General features: G+C 47.4%; 1 protein-coding gene across 1 annotated transcript in view; it reads right to left on the minus strand.

The window, feature by feature from the left end:
* TENM4 (teneurin transmembrane protein 4) overlaps window positions 1-21818 on the minus strand; it is a 2614134-nt gene that overhangs the window by 112076 nt on the left and 2480240 nt on the right. Inside the window, exon 25 of the mRNA XM_032488752.1 lies at window positions 4856-5041. Coding sequence (XP_032344643.1) covers window positions 4856-5041 — 186 coding nt within the window. The remainder of the gene's footprint in view (window positions 1-4855; window positions 5042-21818) is intronic.

Genomic DNA, 21818 nt, shown 5'->3' on the forward strand with positions numbered 1-21818 from the left:
AGAGTCACCTTTCCTCTTGGGCCATGCTTATTTTTTCAACATTGCATATATGTTTCTCGTGCTTCTTCTATATCCCTGTCACTCTGCAACAGAGTGGAGATAGTGGAGGCACACAGCTATTTCTAAGACAAGTTCTGAACTTCTGGCACAAGATTAGCCTGTGAGGTATCAGATCTCTTTAGCACTTCTATGATCTCCAATATGGAAGCTTCTTTCCTTCACTTGCCTGTACCAACAGAAGTTTCCAGAAGTTTCTCCCAAGAAGCTTCAGGGGCCCCCTATCAAAGGTTGTGAAGAACATGGTGAAAAGCTTTTTCCTTCTTATTCTCCAGAAGCCTTAGTTGACACTAGGAGCTGCATCATTGGTACAGGTTAGGCCAGATGAAACAAGGGTCATTATAGCAGGTGATGCTTGAGGTGGCTACAGTCATCTGAACTTCTTGTAGATGGATGACAAATCATCCAAGAGATGTTCCTATTAAGTTCTTGGATGCATTAATGCTATTCTCTCTTTGGATGAAGTATCAATGAGTAGTAGGTGGCCAATGACGCCCACCCTGAGAGGACTCATGGAGCCTTCAGTTCCCCACTCCTACCATGTATGGGCTGAAATCTCCCAGAACCATCAACTAATCAAGCTCTTGCTCTGATAACTTGGGGTAGACCCCTGTCCATATTCTTTCTTCTCATCAGCATTTGTCCTGCAGCTCCTGGGTCCTGAGGTGAGAGAATGCCTTTGGAGGAGAGACAAGCACTGGGCTAGCCTATCTCCCAGGCACTGATACCTGTGAATGCCTGTGAGCTCTTGGTTAAGGACGGTCTGATTACAAAAAAGAAACCCAAGAGCTACCAATCAAAAGTGGATAAAGAACTCCTGAAGACTGTGTGGCCTTTCTTTATAATGTCTCTGTATTGTGAAGTCTGGCTTTGCTCACTCCAGTAATTGCATCCTCAGAGTATTATTTTGATCTTTACTCCCAGAGGAGGATTTGTTTAAGAATCAAGATTTATATGATTGGACAGCTCTCCTGAAGCCTAGTAAATAATTCCGTATATCTGGCATGTTGAACAATCACAGCTTTGGGGTCAAGGTTGGAATTTACAAATGTAATCAGAAGCTGGCATTTCCCACATGTGTTTTGGGACTTTATAGACAAGGGGCACTGAATTGAATAAAGTAACTATTGTAGAAGTGATCCAAAATGTTGGTAAGTGTTTTCAAAGAAACAGGAAAAAATTAAACACATTCTTAAATTTAGCTATGATTTTCAGCATTCTCTAAAGAAATTGGAGGTCAAGCCCCAGACTTAAGAGACTCATAAAATTCCTGGAAAAGACATCCAAAAATGTGTTTCTGATGACTCTGTGTTGACCATATACTTAAGAAAGGGATCCAAATCAATCCGTCTTAGTTCAACTTCTGGACTAGGGAGACTGGGTTCCACATTCGCAAATGGTGTATTAGTAATGAGTGACACTGAAAACAAAAAAAATCTTTTTCTTTGTGGGATGGTTTTAGGAGCAGGTGATGGGTGTGCAGTCTGTGTGCAGTTGAGGAGGGGCTGGAATTCCACTACCCCTGCAAGCCTCCTCTAGCCACCCCACCCTGTGATTCCCAGAGGAAGAAACTGAAGCCCCCAGTGACCATGTGGTCTGCCCACAGTGCTTTCATCAAGACCGTCCTTGAAGATGCAGCGAGACAGATAATTCCCTAACATAAGGAATTAAGATTCAGCATGAAATATTCTTGCTTTTTGACAAAAATACTGTCATTAAAGAGGATGATATTGCCAAATTTCCTTCTGTTCTAAAACCAACCTGTTTTGAGAAAAATCAAGTAGCTTTCATAAAAGTAAAGGTGGACCTAAGCTTCCAAAAGGAGATTTAAGTCCTATAATTTGCTCTAGGAAATGTCACTGGGGTAAGAAGCTTCTTATGCTGGGGACTTGACCATAAGGAGCCCACACTTGTCTTTCTCTTTTATGCCAGCTGTTGGGTAATCAAGTCATTCTTTCCTGCTTATTGAAGGCAGCAGTGTGCAAAGAAACAGGCCCTCCTGTCTTTGCCTTCTACTGCATGGAGGTCCCTGAATCACTGTCCTGGACTCTGGCCTTTTCTCTGTTAGGGGACATAAACTCACCACAGCATACAAATTAGCTGCTTTATAAAAATGAAATCTGATAACAAGAGAAAATTAAACACTTTGAATTTCTAGCTTTTTACACCAGCAGCTTTTGCTTTTCCTAAATGCTCCTCACCAGGAGTGAAGTTCCCTGGCAACCTAAAAAAGTGCTTCTTGCTACCAGCAAAGATCAAAAAGGGGTTTCTCCTTCTCAATTCTATTCCAAAAAGAAAAAGAAGGCACACCATTGTTTCCCTCATTGGCAACCCACACCCTTCCCCTTGCATCTAACAAGGTTACTGGAGTGTTCCTTCAGCACTAGGGTGTGGGGTTTCCATTGAGGATGCAGCTGGCCACAGGCAGAGACGCACAGAGAGCAAGATGCCATGCGGGGAAATTAGATGGGGACAAAGGAAATGTTCACCACACAATGAAAGGTAATAGGATTCCCAGCCAACGTCCTTTCATCTGAGCCACTATGACTAGCCCATTACTTCTCCAATGCCCTGTGACATTTCTCTGGTATTTATGACTGTCAACCTCCCTCTTGAATCGTGCACATTTACCTTGATGTATTTCTTATCTGGAGGGGAAAAAGCATCTGCAATCCCAAGGAGAAATTTGCTCTTAAAAAGTGACAATGGGGTATGCAGGGGACGTGGGAGGGGATGGTCTGACTTCCTGACATCAAAACAGAGGGTCGCTCTGCAAGCTAGGCTGATGAACATCCACGAGACACGAGATGGAGCACAGTCTTCCCACAAGCCCTGTCATGAGTTGCCAGTGCCTGGACGCAGGGAGAATTTCCCTAAGTCCCTTGTCATTTGACTCAGATGAGATGCTTGGACATCCATAAACTTTTTGGAACTCGGTAAGCTGAGGACACTGTAAGCAAGTGAGAGAAGACAGAATGCACTCTCTCTGGGCTCTGATTTTGGTTTTAATAGGGATGGTCCCGCTTCTGGGCAGGGAGGCTAGAAGGTCAGCCTGTCCTCAGTCACATGGAAAAGTGAAGGTGATGGGAGAGGAGAGTGTAAAGGATCGGGTCTCTCGGGTGACTAGGGCCACTTCTCTTTAACTGCCCAGGACAGCTGTGAGATAGGATGACACTGACATCAAGAGGCCACCCAGAGGCGCACAGTGAGACAGTGTGGCACACTCTGCTATGGAAAGGCAGGGCGGGCTGCCACCAGCCATGGAGCGGCTTCCCTAAGATTGTGGCTGGGCAAACTAGCTGTGGAACTCAAGCGTGACTGTGATAAAAAGGCACAGCCTCTGGGAAGGATAAGAGCCAGATGTCTCCACAGAAAACCTGGGCTTTGTACTGTAAGGACCACAGAGCAATCAGCTGGTGAGGAGCCCCTGCACCAAGACTCAGAAAGCAAGCCTCTGTTTTACTTCTTACAAGTCAAGTGACCTCAGGCCTCAGGTCCCTGAAAAGGAGGGGATGATACCTATGGGAGTACAAATAATGCAGTTAAAGCCCTTAGCACAGTGCTTGCCATACTGTACTCAAAACTCAGAAGCCATTATGACTAATATTAATAGGTGTAAGGTACTCCACAGCCATTTTTAAACAGAGTGATGTTGTGGGGGCAGAGATAATGAATATAAACTAATTTCATGCTATAAAACAAAAGGAATGAGGCCTAAAAAACCATGCAATAAGAGGTAGCTCCATTTGCTCAAAAGTCCTTTGTTCGTCATAATCTTTGGGGCTTGTCTCCCAATTTCTATAAGATTTTCAGAGCTGGAGAAGCACCCAGAATACTGCCTTCTAAAGCCATGTGCTCACCATCTGATCACAGACCCTTCCTTTAAAAAAAAAAAAAAAAATGGGAGGGGAAGTTAAAACACACATACACAAACCAGTGGATTCCATAAAGACCCGTTTGGTGAGTGTTCATTCCAGGATAATAAACCAAGCCAACGTCTGGCTGTGTTTAAAATCAACAAAACCAGCAGGAAAGGCAAAAAGAAGGGAATGGAGTGATCAGCTTGTTTTGAAAGCTGGCAACAGTGCTGCTTCAGCAGGGGCTGGTGCCGAGGAGCCCTCAAGAGAGGAGAAAGGAGACAAATGCAGACGGGACAGGAGCCGAGGATGGGGGTTGGGGGGGTTGGAGGGGACAGGCCTAATGGGAAGCAGATGTGGCCTGGGGCCTGTAGGAAGCTTTCCCCAGGATTCCAGGCCCCTTTGGGAGCTCTGGCCTAACAGGCTAGTGGGTGTGGAGGGTTCAGACCTCCCAACCAGATCATAAATTTGATCTAATGGCTACGTTTATTGAGCACTGTACAATGTGCCAGCCTGTGCTAAACTCTTTACATGCATTATTATCCATGTGATTTTATAGGTGAAGAAACCGAAGCTCAGGGAGGCATTGGGAATTGTGCATAGCTGCTAAGTGATAGAGCCGCCTGCCTCATTCTTGAAGCCCAGCTCCTTGTCACAAAGTTATATTGCATTTGGCCCTGGGAGGACTAAACAGCAAGGCATGTGGACCAGCTGGCTGAGATCTGGGAAATGCAAATTGGTAGGGAAAAGGTTAAAAAATGCCCAATTGTGAGTTTAAGTGCAATTGATGTCCAGGAAATGTCACCCATAATGTCATCAGATGAAAGGACTTTTGCCCAGTTTCCACATGCAAGGGGACCCCGCCGTGGCCCCCAAGTGCCTGACAGATACAGGCACCCCACAGCCCCAGAGAGGAGGCGCCGGGCCTGGGCCCACCATACCGATGGTGCAGTGCTCGCCATTCCAGCCGGGGCTGCACTCGCACTTGCCGTCCCGGCAGGTCCCATGCTCCGCGCAGCGCGGGTGGCAGGCACGCTGGTCGCAGGCCGCCCCCATCCAGCCGTCCTCGCAGCGGCAGGTGCCCCCCACGCAGACGCCGTGGCCACCGCAGTCGGCAGCACAGATCTCTGTGGGGGGAGGGGCCAGGGAGGGAGGAGAGAGACAAAACCAGAAGTGAGCGAGTCATCCTTGGGAACAAAGCTCACACTTGGCTATCTACCACGGCTTCCGTGAGCAGAGGCTCAGGGGGGCTCCTCTGTGGACAGTGACCCTCGGGCAGGAACAATTCTCCAGGCAGAGGCCTGTACCAAGCCCGCGTCCTCAAGAGAATGGGATGGGCTGCAGGGCTTCGTGCTGTTTGCTTTTCCCTGTTGCCAACCTGTCCCTGCTTTTGTGCTTGCCGCTTCCAAAGGGGACCGGCCTTCCGAACAGATGTGAGGAAAAGTCGAATTTAATTAAAACCCAGTTATGTGTGAAAACAAAGTGAGGATGAGTCCCCGATCGCAGAGCGAAGGGCTGGTGGGTCTGGCTGGAGTGTGGGAAGGGTCCTGGGCTTGCGTTTCATTCCAGCCTTGGCTCTAACGGAGGTGGGGTGAGAGGGAGGTGGACCCCTGCACTCTGTGGGGTCACTCTGGGTGCTTGTTCTGGGCATTTTCTGGGTGCATGTTCTGTCCTCCTGCTCCTGGCTTCCTCACTCCAGCCCTAAGCACCAGCTAAGGGGCCTTTCCCATCCAAAACAAACAGCTGGGGTGGGGGCGGGGGCACTTCACAGCCAGAGTGGAGTCGTCCAGCCCTTCACAAAGGCCCGTCTGTGAGATGGTGCAACACACACACACGACCTGATTCCCAAGCCCCTTGGGCCCAGGGCCAGCGACAGCTTCGTGGCTATGCAGGCAGACGCTGTGAAGGGTCTGGAACACAACTGCTTTTTAGGAAGCCGGCTGAACAACTGTGGCCATTGACGCTCTCTGCCAGCACTGTGATGGAGACCCTGACTCGTGGCCCGACATTCTTCAAATGAAAATCCCAGTGCCTTTAATTTCAAATTAAATTAACTGGCACCCGTGTCAAGTTGCGTTTGCCCATTAGCCCTTCCAAGCTGTACTCCTGGCTTAGAAGCTACTAATTGTCTAGCTACTTTTGAAAAAGGATAGTAAAATTGGATCTCAGAGGCTCAGAACTTTCATATTAATCCACAAGGCAAAGGCTAAAATGTTTGAGAATAAAGAACTCCCTCAAAACCAACAGTGAGAGTTCCCATGTGTAGTGTGTTCCTATGCCCAACACCTTGCCAAGAAAACTAGCTGGAAAGGGAGGTACTGCAGGCAGTACCGCATCAGGTTTCTTGGCTGCCCAGAGAGAGGCTGCTGGAAAACGTGTGGAAAGAGCCCTGACCTGGAGCCAGGGACCTGGGTTCTACGCAGGGCTTGGGCAGGAGCTGAAGCTGTGTGAGCCTGGGCAGGCTCTCTAATTTCATTGCTGATATGGATGCTGCCTCATGGCACCTCTGCTGCCCACGGGGGCTGTGAAGAGCACTCAGTGAAGCAGAGGACAGAAAAGGGCATGGCAACGGTCAACGGTCACTAACTCCAGAAACGTTTCTCAGGACAGTGATCTCTAGATTAGGTGTCCAAAGACTGGGTTTGCCAGGTCTGCGCCTGCTCAGCCGCCGATCTTCTGTGTGACCTTGGGAAGGTCACTTGCCCTCTCTGGAGGTCAGCTCCCTCATCTGCTGCAGAGAAAGGTGATGGCTTCTTAGACTGTGGGAGTCTACAATATACACACCCCTCCATGTTACACAGTGTAATCTATCCCCAAGGCTCGGCTGGAGTGACCCTCCTCCCTGGAGAAGTCTCCCACGATTCACCCTGTGGTTATTCTGCTGCTCCTCACCTTTCCATGTGACACGGTGCACTGCTCTTCTCTTTTCTGTGTCTCTTACTGTCAGACTACGGACACCCTGAGGCTGGATGAATTCTTCTGATCACCTCTGTGCCTGGTACCCAGCACAGATCTTGGCACAGAACAGACCCTCAATTAAGGTTTGCTGGCTAATGGAAAAATCCTTGTGTTCCCTGGGGCTACAGGAACCTAAGAATTTAAGACAATGCAGAGACACCCTGTTCAGGTCAGCTGAGAGTCAGTCCAGGCCTGTCTGCTTATCTCTAGTGAGTTGCCCTCAGGAAAACTTCCCAAGTAAGGGTGGGGCTGCGGAGCAAAGTGTCAGGATACCATCCAGCAGCCCTCCAGGAATGGGGCTTTCTCAAGATGTTCTTCAAGCTTCCTTGCTTTTTTGCTCACAGGGACAACATCTTGGGCTTTCCTCAAGACAAAAATGACAATCTCGGGTCCCGGGCCTCCCTGAGTCGGAGATTCCCTCCCTCCTGCACAGCAGTGCAAGGGCATCGACCCAGGCGACTCCGGAGGCGGGGCCTGCTCTCAGGGCTGGCTGGGACTGTCACCTGAGAGCCCCGAGGGAAGATCAGCTTAGCCTTCATTTGGGTTTACTCAGCACTTTTTCCAGGTGGCAGTTGATGATGTGAAAGTAAACAGCAAACAGCACTTCTATTCACCGAGGCGTGAACCAGGAGAGGGATGGGCTTCGGAGGACAAAGTCGTGGTGTTTTCAAACCACAGGGCACTTGGAGTTCATGGGGTTGAGGCAGAAGAGGCAGGTCCTCACTAACCGGTAGTTCATTTGTTCACTGATTAACCTGGAGGCAGTATGGGTGAAAGAGCGTAAAGCTTGGAATCAGGTGGGGCTCCAAATCTCATTTCTGCCTGTTGTGGGACCTCAGGCAGCCTATTCAATTGCTCTGAGCTTCGTTTTCACCTTCTGTAAATGGGGATGGTGATAGCACCCGCTTCAGAAGGTACACTGCCCTAATACACGGGGTATTCCCACAGACTTCATCATTGTTCCAGCGATATCCCAGCGTGCCTGCTGTGTGCCAGAGACTGCGCCTGAGGCTAGGAATACAGAGGTCAATAAGGTAAGGTTTCTGCCCTCCAGGAGATCATAGCCCAGCCAAAGACCATCCAAATAACCTCCAGCTGCTACTCACATTGGCACATTTCTTTGCTTATGAGCAATGAATATGTGAAGGAAAAGCTGGGCTGGTCTAACAAGGTAACTCACAGGTCTAGGAATGTGAAGGAGAGGCTGGGCTGGGCTAACAAGATAACTCACAAGTCTAAGTAATGGAATACTGATCTGAGTTCTGCTGGACTAACTTGTAAATCTAAGTTAATTAGTGTTGGTTTGCTGTTTATATTTTTTTGCTAGCCAGCTGGATTTTCAAAGATACATATGTGGCTTTGGAATGTTGGTTTGCTGTCTCCCCGCCTCCACTTGTGTGATAATGATGCTGCTAAAGCTGTTCCATGCCTATTGGCCGAATACCCCAAGCTTGTACTTTACCCTACAAAACCTCATGCGCACGTCTTGGAGGTGCTCAGAGCTTTGGAGCAGAAGCCCCTCTGAGCCTGCCAGCGTAATATATCTGAGTACTCCAACCCTCCGAGTGGTGCTTGTTTCTTGACTGGCCTGTCGTTTCCGTAACAAATAAAGAACCACGAATCTCAGGATCCAACAGATTTGGGATCTACTCTTGGCTTTGTCACTTATTGGCTGGGCAATCTACGAGGTGCAAGTTATGCAATTCATTGACTCTCTCAATGTCCATGTTTTGTAAAAGGAGGATATTAACTCCCACTTCACCAATCTCACAGGGATGGCATTAGATCACATGAGGGAATGTGTGGAAAAGCCATTTTTGGCTTAGTAACTAACATTTACATCAGGTTTTACAGTTTACAAAGCACTCTTCACATCCAGCTTCTCATTTACCTGTGACAATGCTGCTGTGGGAGCACCTGGCTATTACCCTTAGAGATGAAGCTACTGAGACCCCAATAGCAGAGGGGGAATTCTACAAGGTCACATGTTCATCTGGACAGTCCTCAGAGCAAGGCTGCAAGACAGGCATTTCACAAACAAGGAAACTGAGTCTCAGACTAGGCAGGGCGGCTCCTGGTTCTTCCAGCAAATCTTTCCCCCGTTTCTGGCCCCATTGCTTAGCCCTTGTTACACTCAAGCCAGACCCTGGCTATGTGTGAAATGAAAGGAGACTCTCTACATAGAGTTTCCCAGACACCCGGGCTCACTTTTCTCCTCTGGAGACGGCGGAGCTGTCCCTCCAAACACTCCATTTCCTCGCCAGTTTACACTAGACATGCTCTCCTGGCATGAAGCTAAAGCTGCCTGGTGGCTGGGCACCCCTCCATCAGCCCTTTACAAGCTGGACTGTGAGCTCTTACACATTTTAATGGAAGGGGCCTGAGCAGGGGACCTTGATGTTTATGGGGCGCTAAGTGATGGTAACACAGCCTGTCAGTGTTCAGGTTCTCCTCTGCAGATGGCCTCCCTGCCTGAGTGGAGGAGACCCACTGACTCTCCATGCGAGCAGAAACCTGAGATGCTGTTTTATCATGTGGCCTCAAGTTGTAGGCCCATTTCTCATTTTATATTTCAATTTTCTTTGTTCTTGAAGTAAAAGAAATGGCTTTATTTTTCTTTCTCCAATTCTGCTTTGACACTAAAGCAGATATAACTTCCCAGAGTGGTTGGTGGTGAAAACCAAATAGGATGAAGCTAAAGAACGTGTTTTGATGCTTAAAGTGTGCCCTTTATGTAAGGTAAGTGACACTTGGTGAATGTGGGTCACAGGTCATCTCAGTCTCAAGTTTCCTCAGTTGTAAACTGGGGATGATGCCCTCGACTACTATAGACAGCTGCTGCATGAATGACTCTCATTTGCTTAATTTCTTGAGCACTCGCTGTGTACAAATCCTACAGGGGGTACCTAGGGATCCAGTGGTGATTGTGACAAGACATGGTTTGCTCTTGACCTCAAGGAGTTTAAATTCTAGCATGGCAGATGGACATGGCTGAATTAAACAAGGTAACATGAATGGGAGTGAAGTTTCTGGTATGGAGCCTGGCACGTCATCAGGATAGGATGAATTGTGCACACACATACTCTTACAAGAGAGGAAATGGGCTGTAGTGGCAAGTATATTAGACAAGTCAGAAGACAGGATGTGAATTCTGACTGATGCAACACACCCGATACCAGTGAGTGTTGGATACAGGCCTGTTGATGCTCATGTGATTAACATCAGAGCTTTCTGACTAAATGCTGGAGGGGTGGGGTCTGGGAAGGGTCCTCTGAAGCACTATAGAGCACACAATCTGCAGGGCAGATTTGGATTCAGATTCTGACTCCCCAGTCTTTGTGGGTCCTTGTGGAGTCCTAGGGAGAATTAATTACTTGATCGCTCTGGGCCATACTTCTTGACCCCCAAACTGGGGTGAGTAATAATAGTCCCCTACAGGGTGAGTGGTGATAACTGAAGGAAAGGGTAAATGTGAAAGGCTCTATGTAAACAGTGCTATGTATGTTGTGTTATGTACACAACTGATTGATGGGGACCCAAGATGTCCCGTGTCAGCACAGCTCCTAGTCCTCTAGCAGGAGAGCATCTCCCTAAAGAGTAAAATGTTTCCCCATGGCAGACTCAAATTTGGGTATGCAGCTCCTTCTCTGGTTACCTAGCATGGCACCATCAGCCAAGACTGCAAGAACACCAAAACCCAGTTAGAAGCCATTTGTGTTTGTAGCCTCAGCTTCCTCTTGAAATCAGGTGAAAATCCCCAGCCGTCCTAAAACCCTCATGCCAAGTCTGTAAGGAACTGTACAGGGCCTTGGAGATGAACCAGGTCACGTCCAAGGGCATCTCCGCTCTTCTCCGGGGGACAGCCACACCCATAGCACCTCCCCTCCCCCACCCATCTCTGCCCTGCCTCCCCATGTCCCTGTGTGTCTGTCTTCTCTCTACACTGAAAGCCCATTTGATGGCAGGCTCTAGCTTTTATTCAACTTGTTCCCCAGCAGCAGGCACCAGGCCTGGAACAGCCTGAGCTTTCAGCAAATATTTGTTGAAAGAACAGATGCATTTTTTAAAAAAGGCCTCATGAAAGAGGTGTTACATCAGTTGGCTCAACTCTATCTCACTGCCATATTGTATAAAATTTCTTTGGTTAAATGTTCTCACCCAGTGGCTCAGCCTCCTCTGTGCCTAACCTTTTTAGAAACTCATCTTCTCCAATCTCAGATGGAGAACTTGAAGTCTTCAGCTGTCTCAGTCCTTCCACCCTCACACACCTCTTCCTTCGCACCAATGCCCATTCACACCCATTCCCCTTCTATGACATGGGAGCAGGTGGACACGTGATGAAGACATGAAAAAGGTAGGGAAAAGTATATGGCTTGGTTATTAGTTAATTGTTCTGCAAAGTGTATACACGAGGGAAAAAGCTGCCCCAGGCTCCTCTCATTAAATGTTAATCCCCATATGAACCTGGATGAAGCCTGGGACCTATCGTGACTACATTTTAATTCGTCTGGACTTTACAATCCCGTTCATTAAAACGGCTGGTGAGGGAAGCCATGCCTTTACCCTAAAGGGAGAGACTTATATATAATTTTCCCATAAAATTTCTTCAACTTGGAAAGATGCTCAAAATTGACCGAAGTCGGAGATACACAGGACCCCACCCAAGGATATGTGTGCTCTCCTGCTGATCAAGGAACAGATGCAGGTGAGGCCGTTTTTAAAATTGTGGAATGTGAAAGCACAGCCTTGGCCCCATGTGACTCCGGGGAAGTCCTTTAGTAAGTCTGTATTTAGCACTAAAAGGGACAATAGGGAGTATTGCTCTATTCTGCTTAGGAGTTGAAGTTCTTAGGGTGATCTTAAGAAATTTTAATAAGGGTTAAATAATTTTAAATGATACCTGCCAAGTTTCCCTGTTTCATCACTAGTTCATCTGAGTTAGTGCATGGAGTGGGGGAATTTCTCTGCAATCTTGGTCCTTGGAAATTCTTTGGAAAATTTCTCATGAAATCCTTGGACACTTTAAGTCCAAGCCCCACTAAACAGCATTTGAGACAGAACATAAGGAGAAAATGTAGAACCATTGTTGGTGGCACACAAATATTATCTCATTAAATCCAGACTAGAGAATCTCAAATCAGACTCTGAGTCTCCTTTGGCACCCTGACCCAGTGTCTATCACATTAAGTACTTTTCCTTTTGTTTGTCTATTTATCTTTCTGTTCATCTTTCATCTATCCATCTGTCTCCCCATCAGCTCATCCATCTGTCCATCCACCCACCCATTTAATCATCTAACCAGCTATTCAGCAGCTATTCAGTCAACAGGCCATGTAACTGCTCATCCATCCACCTAACCAAAAGTGTGACTTGGACAAGTTACTTTATCTTTGTCTGCCTCAGTTTTCTCATCTGCAAAATAGGATAGAAACACCAACATCCTAGGTTCATGTGAGGCTTAAATGAACACCATGTAATGTGTCTAATGTCATGTACGTCTTTTATAGAGTAAACACTTACTCTATGGCAACTATATCATGTTATGTACTAGAAAGAGGTAGGGGAAGGGAGGGTTTGAAGATCCTGGGGAGAGCAAGGGGAGGATGTGAGCAACTGAGATGCCTCTCAACAGCTGGAGAGGACTGGATCTGGAGCATAATTGGAGTGACACGCCTCATGGGTTCCTCTTCCCCTGGGGAGAGGTATGCGGCAGAGACCTATGTAAGGGACAGGCCAGGATAATTTGAGAGCACTTAATCCATGGCCTCAGTAGTCTCAGTGGGGTAGGAATCTGTGCTGAGCAGGATGCTGATGGATAGATGTGGACATCTGAAAGAGCCCCTTGGGGACTGAGTGCAAGGACTCACAAAGTAACAAGCAGAACTGCAGCTGGAAGGGCGCAGGAGGGGCTAAAGATCACAAGCAGGACGTGATTTGGCTTCCAGTGCTCAGAAGCCTGGCTATGAGATCAGAGATGGTGAGTGGTTGGAACGATCCCGGGTTTTGCAAGGTGGATGTGGAAGAAAGGTGGGGACACAGGGAGCTGAGGGTGATGAAGGAAGACAGCTGGAGGTGAAGGACCAAGGGAACAGGGGGAATGAAGGAGAAGGAGGGCGAGCCAGGAGAGACCTGATGCTGGGCAGGAAGTGGCCTGGATCTGGCCTGGGGATCTCCTTCAGGTGGGTTCGGGGGTAAGAGAGAAAAAGAGCAAGAAAACTTACAGGACCAGTTTTCATGGTCAGAGTACGAGAAGTCACCTCAGAGATTCTCTAGCCATCGTGTAGACAGGAAAACACAAGCCAAAGAGAGGACGTGTCTTGTCCTTGGCCACACAGTGAGGTGGATGTCAATATTTGAGAAAGTCATGTAAGGGCCCAGCTAGACAAATGGCTAAAAGGTGGTGGTGGGGCGCTCATCACATTCTTTGGGCCCTCCTCTTGGCCTCTGTGCAGGCTGTCCTCATGGTCTAGGTTTTCCTTTATCCCAGTCTTCACATGTTGAACTCTGGCTACAATGCCACCTCCTCCTTGAAGCCTCCTTCCAGTGCTGCAGCTGGAAGGGGCTTCATCTCCTGCCTTCCTAAAGCACTTTATTATGCAAACCTTTCTTTATCAGTGAAGATAAACCTATCTTTATTAGTCTACCAGTGTGGCCTCCAGAATCCTGCTGTCATCAGATTCGCCTCTGCATTCCACAGTGAGTCGCCCACAGGAAATGTATCTTTTGACTGCATCCGTGTACTGCCAGATTGCAGTGGTCTGGTACAGGGCACTCCAGGTAACTATTCAAGGTACCATGATTATGGACAGGACAGAGGCTTGGACTTAGGTAAGCTGGGGATAAAAGTCTGCTCTACTACTTCCCAGTTTCAGGAAACAAACACTGCATATATATGAGCCTTGTCTTTGTTATTTATAACATAGCAGCAATGATACCGATTTACCAGAATCTTAAAATTGATTAAAAAATATAGTGAGCACCTACTATGTGCCAGATACCCCTAGATGCTGGGGGTTCAGAAATTGTATTCAGTTATTCCTATCCCCAAGGAACTCAAGTCTACCTCCGTGTGTAAATGAACACAAAGCTGGCCACCATGCCTGGCACACAACAGGCTAATTACAAGTTAACTTTCTCTTCAACTGGCCAGATATCCCTATATTTTGAACAATTTGGTAAGATACTAGCACCACTCCTTCTCCCACTAAACTGGGCAGATGGCTTTTTAGTCTCAGTGCAGGTTTCAGGAAGGAGCCCAGAGGCAGGGAGGGATAGGAAAGGAGCCTCCGACTCTCTTACAGTAATTAGTCTCCTTTTGACATTGAGGCCAGACCCAAGCCACTCTCCTATGCTTGTCAACTTCCATCCCTATCACCGGAGAGTGAGAGCTGCTCCAAGCTGTGCCCCTGTCCCACAGATCTAGACAGCAGAAACCTAATGAGCCTTGGAAACCACACGGCCTTTCACCTCACTCAAGAAGCTTGGAAAGCTTTCAAACCAAGCAGAAAAGTGGATTCCGGTATGCTGGTGCAGAGTGGTCTCCACATCAACTCCTCCAGGACTAGAATGTCAAGTTTTTTGAAGCTCCTCTCACAGGAAGTAGTAAGCCACTGCTCTTTATCTCAATTGGAGGGTATCTAGCTCCCTGATTAGAGGAGTTCAAAGCTAGCATGGGGGAGGCCTCCAAACAGGGTCTGACTTTGCAGAAGGATAACATGCCAGGAAAGGACTGGTGAGCAGAGGTGCCAAAAAAGGTGACCAGGATGTGTAGTTTTGGGCCAGGGCTGGACACTAGCCCCACTAAAAAGGCCCAACCTGGTGAACTGAAGAGACAGCCAATGTTCAGCCCTCCAGCCCTGATTCCTTCTGTGAAAGGCCCCCCTCTCCACCCAGTCATGTGCTTACTTATCTAACACTCTCCTGGACACCTCCCCCTAGATGTCCTCCAGGTACTTCAAACTGCATGCCAATATTCGAGTAAGCTTTTTAAAACCAAACCTGACCACATCACACCTCTGCTTGAAACTTTTCAGTGGCCTCCACTGACAGATAAAATCTAAACTCTTCCAAGGCCATTTGTGACCTGATGCCTACTAACTTCCCTCACTTCTTCTTTCTCTATTGCCATAAATATCTTAAGCTGAGCTACTCCAAATTACTGCTCTTTCCTAGAAAATGCCATGAACGGTTCCATCTTTGTACCTGTTGCAAATCTTTGATTTCCATAATGGGCTGCTGCAAGGTGCTTTCCTCTCCCTTCCATCTATGCCAACTCAAATCCAATCTCCATTACCCATCTTAAATTCTACCTCCTCCAAGAAGCCACCCAGATCACTCGAGGAGTGGAAAGTAATGGCTTTTTTCCTTGACCCCTTGCAGTATTTCCAGGTCCACCATGGTCATGATCCAGTTTACATGCTTCCTGGTGGTGTCACCAAATGAAGTGGTACCTTATAAACCTGATACCTCATTCATGGACAGTATCAGAGTAACCCTGGTAATAGTCAATGGTAGAGTTATGCAGGGGGAGACACATGAGTTCTGAAGCCAGAGAAAGCTGGATTTGAACCCTTGTTTTCCCAGAATGTCTTTGGGAAAGTCACTCAAATTCCCTGAACCCTGGTTTCCTAGGAATAACACCATGTGCAATGTCAGAAGCTTATGTATTTGTTCGAATAAATCATGAAGCACATACATGAAGGAGCTCTGTAAAATGTAAATAAAATCTCCATTCAAAGAGTAGTATTATTTTAAAATTACAAGTGATCATACCTGCAGTTTGATTCAGGAAGACAGCTGGAGGTACTGCACAAGGTATCAGCTGGGGCATTCAAATAGAAACCTGGTTCTGAAGCTCGATTTCAGAAGGGCTTATATTTGCATACTGAAGAGCTCCAACTCTGATAGAAAGTGTTCCAGGGCTGTCGGGGGAAATTCTACTAAATTACAAAGCTGCCAGCTCTGGGTTTATCAATCTTTTAACTCTGGCACTATTTAGCAGTACACCTATTTGGGCCCAATTTCCCAGTCTCTGATTAAATGTTAGTAACTGACCATCTCATCGTGACTAAACCTCCACACGACTTCCCAGACAACTGGTGGGCTCTTCTCTGCCTCCAGCACCTCCTCCTCCTCTGCTTCACTGTCAGTCTCTTGGATATTTATTATTCTGAACTTTGATTGTAGGCTGTCACTTGCTGTTGGGAAGGGGCACAGGAAATGTCAAGTCTCAACAGATATGACTCCTTGGGTGAAATTCTAACCTCGAGTTTTCCCTCCCAGAACATACCTATACAGAAATAGCCCAGCCTAATCATTTCCTTTTGATGTTTAATTGGATGTTGGTGCCGTGCTTTCCGGGCTGAGAAGCTAATGCTTCTCAGAGAGGGAACAATTCCGGCTACACAAATGAGACTTGTAACAGGGGAGAATGCTCAATGCTGAATCTAATTTTCTCTCCCATCCATGAACAGAAGACAGTTTCTCTGGCATTAAAGCATCTCACTCAGTCTTTCTGTCATTAATAAGAATTAAATTCTGTTCTCTCAAATCTAAATGTAATTATATTTTGCCTTGTAAATAAAATTGAATTACCATTTTCAAAATTTAGCACTAATGCAACTGCTATGTTTAGAGCATCAATTTTTTTTTAACCCTGTTGCAACTTTCAGCTTTTATTATTATTTTTTTTAAAGCATTGGGCTTATTTTGCTGTCAACTGGACTTAACTTGATTACAAAGCCTCTCTGTTCCCTATCTATCTGGTCATTTTTGTTATTATTTATGCTTTGTGATTTGCTTTTCTTTTTGGTAGGAAAGGAGAGTAACAGAGAACAAATTGAAAGATCAGAGGATCTGAGTTTGAATCCTAGAAGGTCTCCCTAAGTTAAGGTAGGACCTAGGTCAGGCTGCACTGACAGAGTTACTTTAAGAGCCCTGACATGGAGTGTGAAAGGGAAATCTTCAAGGTGCATTGAAAAGATTTTAATCTGAGATTTTCAGCAAGACATTCAGTGGACTCTATGATTGGGACCCTGCCTCCCTTTATGGCCTTACTTCCTCACCCACCTCCATGGTCCTACTCTCCAAACCGAGGTAGGACTGCTCTGTACTCCTGCACAGGCTGTTCCCTCTGCCTGGACAGCCATCCCCGCCTCTGCCTCCAGGAAGCCCCTCTTCAGTTCCCTCTCACAGCCTGACTCACAAGTCTCCATCGTGGGGAAGACCTTCCCAGGTTCCCCTCTGCCCGCTTCCTGGGCGAGCACACTGCTCCTGCCCTTGTGCCCCCAGACCCTGCTGTCCACATGTCAGTGAGAGGTCTTAATAGGCTGCTTAACTGGGTGTCACTTCCCGAGTGGTGCGGAGGTCAGAAAGGTTGGTGAGTGAATGAAGTGGACGTGTGTGCTTCCAGTGGTGGGTGCATGTCCGGAGCTGTTCTGGGTGCTCTCTGAAGGGCTGTGCTCGTTTCTGGAAAGGATCTCAGGAAGCCCATGACCCTGAGAGGAGGCCGATGCTAGGCCGATGCACTGTGGGGCCCTTGTGCTGGTGTTTGGGGATGAATGTGTCAGCACTTTCATGACTCTTCATCAAGACTCGATGACCAGAGTTGGTGGCTGGGCCTGGGGTGGCAGAGAGTCTCAGAAAACAGAAGGAAACTGAGCCTCTGGGAGAGAAAGCCCGTTGTTCAAGGTCACATAGACTCAAATCCAGGTCTCGCTCCAAACCTTTACCATATAAACTGCCCTCAACCTTAAATTTGTTAGAGTCAGAGGACTGTTTGGCTAATCTAGACTTAATCACGCACTCTAAAAATACACATGAATACTTACTTATTGGGTGCTTACTGAGTGCCAGCCACCACGTTAGGCATTTTATACACACATATTACAGCTAATTTGAAAACCAGCCCTGCAAGGCAGCTATCATTAGCCAGAGTCTTTGGATAAGCTCAGTCTTGAAAATCTACCTTGGTTCCTCTCCAAATCCCATGCAACTCTTCCTGACTCCACATGCTAACTCCAAACCCGTCCCACTGAATCGCTAAAAGATCTCCACCTGTTATTCCATGAAACTCAATTGCAGTGAAATGATAAGAATCATAAACCACCAGCACGAGCATTTTACAATCGGAATCTCTGCCACATACTGCTTCTGTGAGCCAGCAACCCAAAGGAATAAGATGTAGTGAGAGGGCCCTCTCAAATAAAAGTCATTTATGGAAGACAAGATTGGAGAGGGCTCACAGAGCGGTGGAAATGAGGAATGAATTTATGAGGCTGAGGACAGAGACGGCTGGGCTGGGGTGGAGGAGAAGGAAGCCCTGAAGGGGAGCCCGCGAAGGGGCAAATGATGGGTTTAAGGGATTGCATCCGAAACGGCACTTCTGGAAAACACCACAGAGCCTGAAATATACTTCAGAAGTTGTTAGGCTCTGAAAGAAAGGTAGGCTTTTCCAGTTTTAAGGACCATCTCAAAGAGGTTAAATTCCTCCCCTTTCCTAAGGTGGCTCTGAGCCCAGAGGATGAAAAGCCAGCTAAAGTACTTGGTGGTGGGGTGGCTGTGGCAGAGGAAGAGTCCTGCTCAGCAGGGCTGCTGGATGTGCCCACTTTATGCAAAAGCTGAAGAGGCATCCAGCCCAGCAGGGCTACTCTCTGGGGAAGATGGCCTGAAGGAGGTGAAATGATGCCAGCTCTCATCCAGGAGGGGTGCTGGCTGGCACTGCACATGGAATGAACATGAGCTAGGTCTGGGAAGTGAGAGCAGGAGCCCAGGGATTTGGTTTTAGTCGTGCAGAGTGTTATATGTGTGTGGGTTGAGGGGGTGGTATGGAAAAGGTGGGGGGAGGGGGTGGGGAGGGGTGGGGAGTCCTGAGAGAAGGGATAGACTGTCTAGCTGGTAGTGTGCTGGGATCTTCCTGGGCAGATAATGAACAATACAACCTTTAGCTATAGCCACTCAGTCCTCTTTGATAATTCCTTGGATAAGTCATTCATTCAAAAATCACTAGAACCTACTGGGTGTCAGGTCCTACACTAGACAGAATGACAGATTCCGACTTTATGGGGTTCTCAGTTTGGCAAGAGAGAGGTATGATTATAATACATTGCTCAGTACTCCTGAGAGCTTACGAGAGGCCTTGGAGCCAGTTTTGGGTTGATCTAGACTCTGCCACTTACAAGGGTGGGAGATATTGGCAAGGAATTCAACTTAGCTCTGAGTTTCAGTTTCCTTATCTGTAAAATGGAACAAGGAATACTTCCTTCACAGGGTTCTTATGAACCTTAACTTAATACAATGGTTGAAAACACTTAGTTCAGTACCTAGTACACAGTTAAGCATTAAGAAATGAATGACTAATTAATGCTCCATCCTGTGATTTACCAGGAAGAAAGGCAAGATGACTGAGAAAGTTACTTCTTTGGATGGAAAGAAGGCTTGAGGCAAGAGCTGAAGACTTGGAAACAGAAAGCCTAGATTTAATTCAAACTCTGCCGCTGATTAGCTGAGTTACTTTGGGGAAGTCATTTCCTCTCTTCAACTCTTTCCCATTTGTAAAACAACAGCAGCAGCAATCATCAACACCAAATTACCACCGCCACCATCATCACCAACACCACCATCATTACCACCATCAGCAACATCACCATCATCACCAACACCATCATTACTAGCATCACCACCACCACCATCATCACCAACACTACCACCATCATTATCACCATCACCACCATGACCACCATCATCCTCACTGACACTGTCATCACAATCACTATCACTGCCATCACAACCACCATCCCAAAAGACTGAGGAAGTGAAGTCCCACTGGGCCCAGAGTTGAGGACACAGATGTGTTGGGGGTAGGAGGTGGGACACACAATCTGTGCTCCTCCAGGCCATGGGAATCTATTCAAACAGTTGTCTTGTGTGGTTTGTCAAGAAGAAAGACCACATGAATGAGTAAGGACTTAATGAGGAATTTCTGAGATGAGATCGCTAGCCAGGCTGCCGAGAACCCAGGGGCTTGAGTAAACACTTGTATAAAATCTGACTTCACTGTTTCCACAAACCTAACCAAAGTACTGGGAAACTTGTCAGCTCACATTTCATTACAGGCTGGTTGTTGAGTCAGGGCATGTTGATTTAAGCTGCTTTCATTAAATCCTGTTCTCTGAGTCAAACAGCAAGACACTCACCTCGGGCAAGAGATGGTCCCCCTTCCTAGGAGGGCTAGATGGCGGGGGCCTATCTCTGCCAACCTCACCACCTGGAGTCAGTGCTGATGGTGAAAGGACCACGGAGGATGTCAGCTGGCCTGCAGCCCCTGACAGGAAGGCTCTAGGCGGTGACTGTGCCGGCCCTGCCGTGCCAGGAGCAAATAATACAAAGAGTATGACTTGAGCTACTGCTTGCTGGGTGTCTGAGTTGTGCTTGCCAGCATGCTAACCTCTTTACCCACGTATTCTCACCAAATCCTTACAACAATCCTGTAGGTAATCTTACCTAAAAGGAAACTGAGGGTCAGGGAGGTTAAGCAACTGGTTGAAGCCATTCAGCTGGTGGGAAGCAGATCCTCTGAAACAAAGTTCAGTGCCTGTTCACTACCCTGTAGCCAAATCCCTGAGCACAAAAGACAGGCCCTTGGCTACAGCGGCATCTGCTCAGTGAGGCATCTCTTACTCAGCTTCACGGCCTAAACGCCATTTCAAACAGCCTCCACTCTGTGAAGGTGCCCTCGGAAGGGAGGGAGGGGAAGGGCAGGAAGCGCTCCCCCTCTAGGCGCTGCTCTCTGCGTGTACCTGCATCATCTAACTTAATCCTCACGTAACCCTCTGGCGTAGGCACGGCTGTTATCTCCATTTTTCAGACAAGGAAACTGCAGTCAGGAAAAGCCGAAGAACTTGCTAAGATCACACTCAGGACTGTACAGGTACTGCCTGTAGCGCAGGGAGAGGGAACTACCATCAACATGCACTCAGGAGCCTTCAAACTGGCTTCCAGTGAGAAGTGACGGTGAGGAGAAGTCGTGGCCTTGGGGAGGCAGCGCAGAGTGTGTGCAGCGTGCTGGGGCCCCAGGCTGGGCTGTGCCTCGCAGCTTCAGGCACAGGAAGCCTTAGGTAAGTCTCTGAGCCCAGTGTGAGGATGGGGATGATACCACGCCTGTCACCCCGCCTCACCGGCTGTTGTTGCTGGTGTGTGTGTGGGTGTGTGTGTGACAGAGACAGAGATCTTTGTATGCTGTGAAGCACATGACAAACACACATCATTATTCTTATTGCAAGAGGAGACAGCGATTTTGAAGCCATCTTTTAAGTTCCTGGCCTCATGGCAATCATGACACTGTTTTAGTCAGTTATCGGTTAGAGATTTAAAAATAATAATCCACATTCCTGAAAGAGCACATTTCCTCTAGCCACTCTCAGATGTCTCCGTTAATATCAAGAGCTCTCACCAATGGGTGTTTTAAGCATGATCACAACATAGCTAAGATGAACTGAGCCCATATCACGGGCTGAGTAGCATGCTAAGTGCTTTTTTACATTATCTTCAATAATTCTCCAAATAATAATTTTCCAAGTTCTAACCCCACAAGGTAGGTACTATCATTATCTCCATTTTACAGCTTACAGAAGAGAAGTAACTTGCCCCAGGTCATAACTAGTGAGCAGCAGGGCCAGCGTCTGAGCCCAGGACCGCTGGGCCCTGGGCTCTTCCTATCACAAGGAGCTTTTTGCCTTAGCGAATGAGGCCATGTGTCTGATCCTGGCTGCGGGGAGTGGGGGGGCACAGAGTTGAGGAAAGTGCACTCTCACAGTTCCACTGAAGTCCCTTCCAGTGGGTCTGCAGCCTCCTTTTACAGCGCCAACTGAGGAATACTTGTGATCTCACTCGAAGTTACACCTGCCTCCATCAGAGGCTGTGGAGTTTCATCAGGGATTAACAGTGCAT

The sequence above is a fragment of the Camelus ferus genome, chromosome 10, assembly GCF_009834535.1.
Source record: "Camelus ferus isolate YT-003-E chromosome 10, BCGSAC_Cfer_1.0, whole genome shotgun sequence".
Taxonomy (NCBI): domain Eukaryota; kingdom Metazoa; phylum Chordata; class Mammalia; order Artiodactyla; family Camelidae; genus Camelus; species Camelus ferus.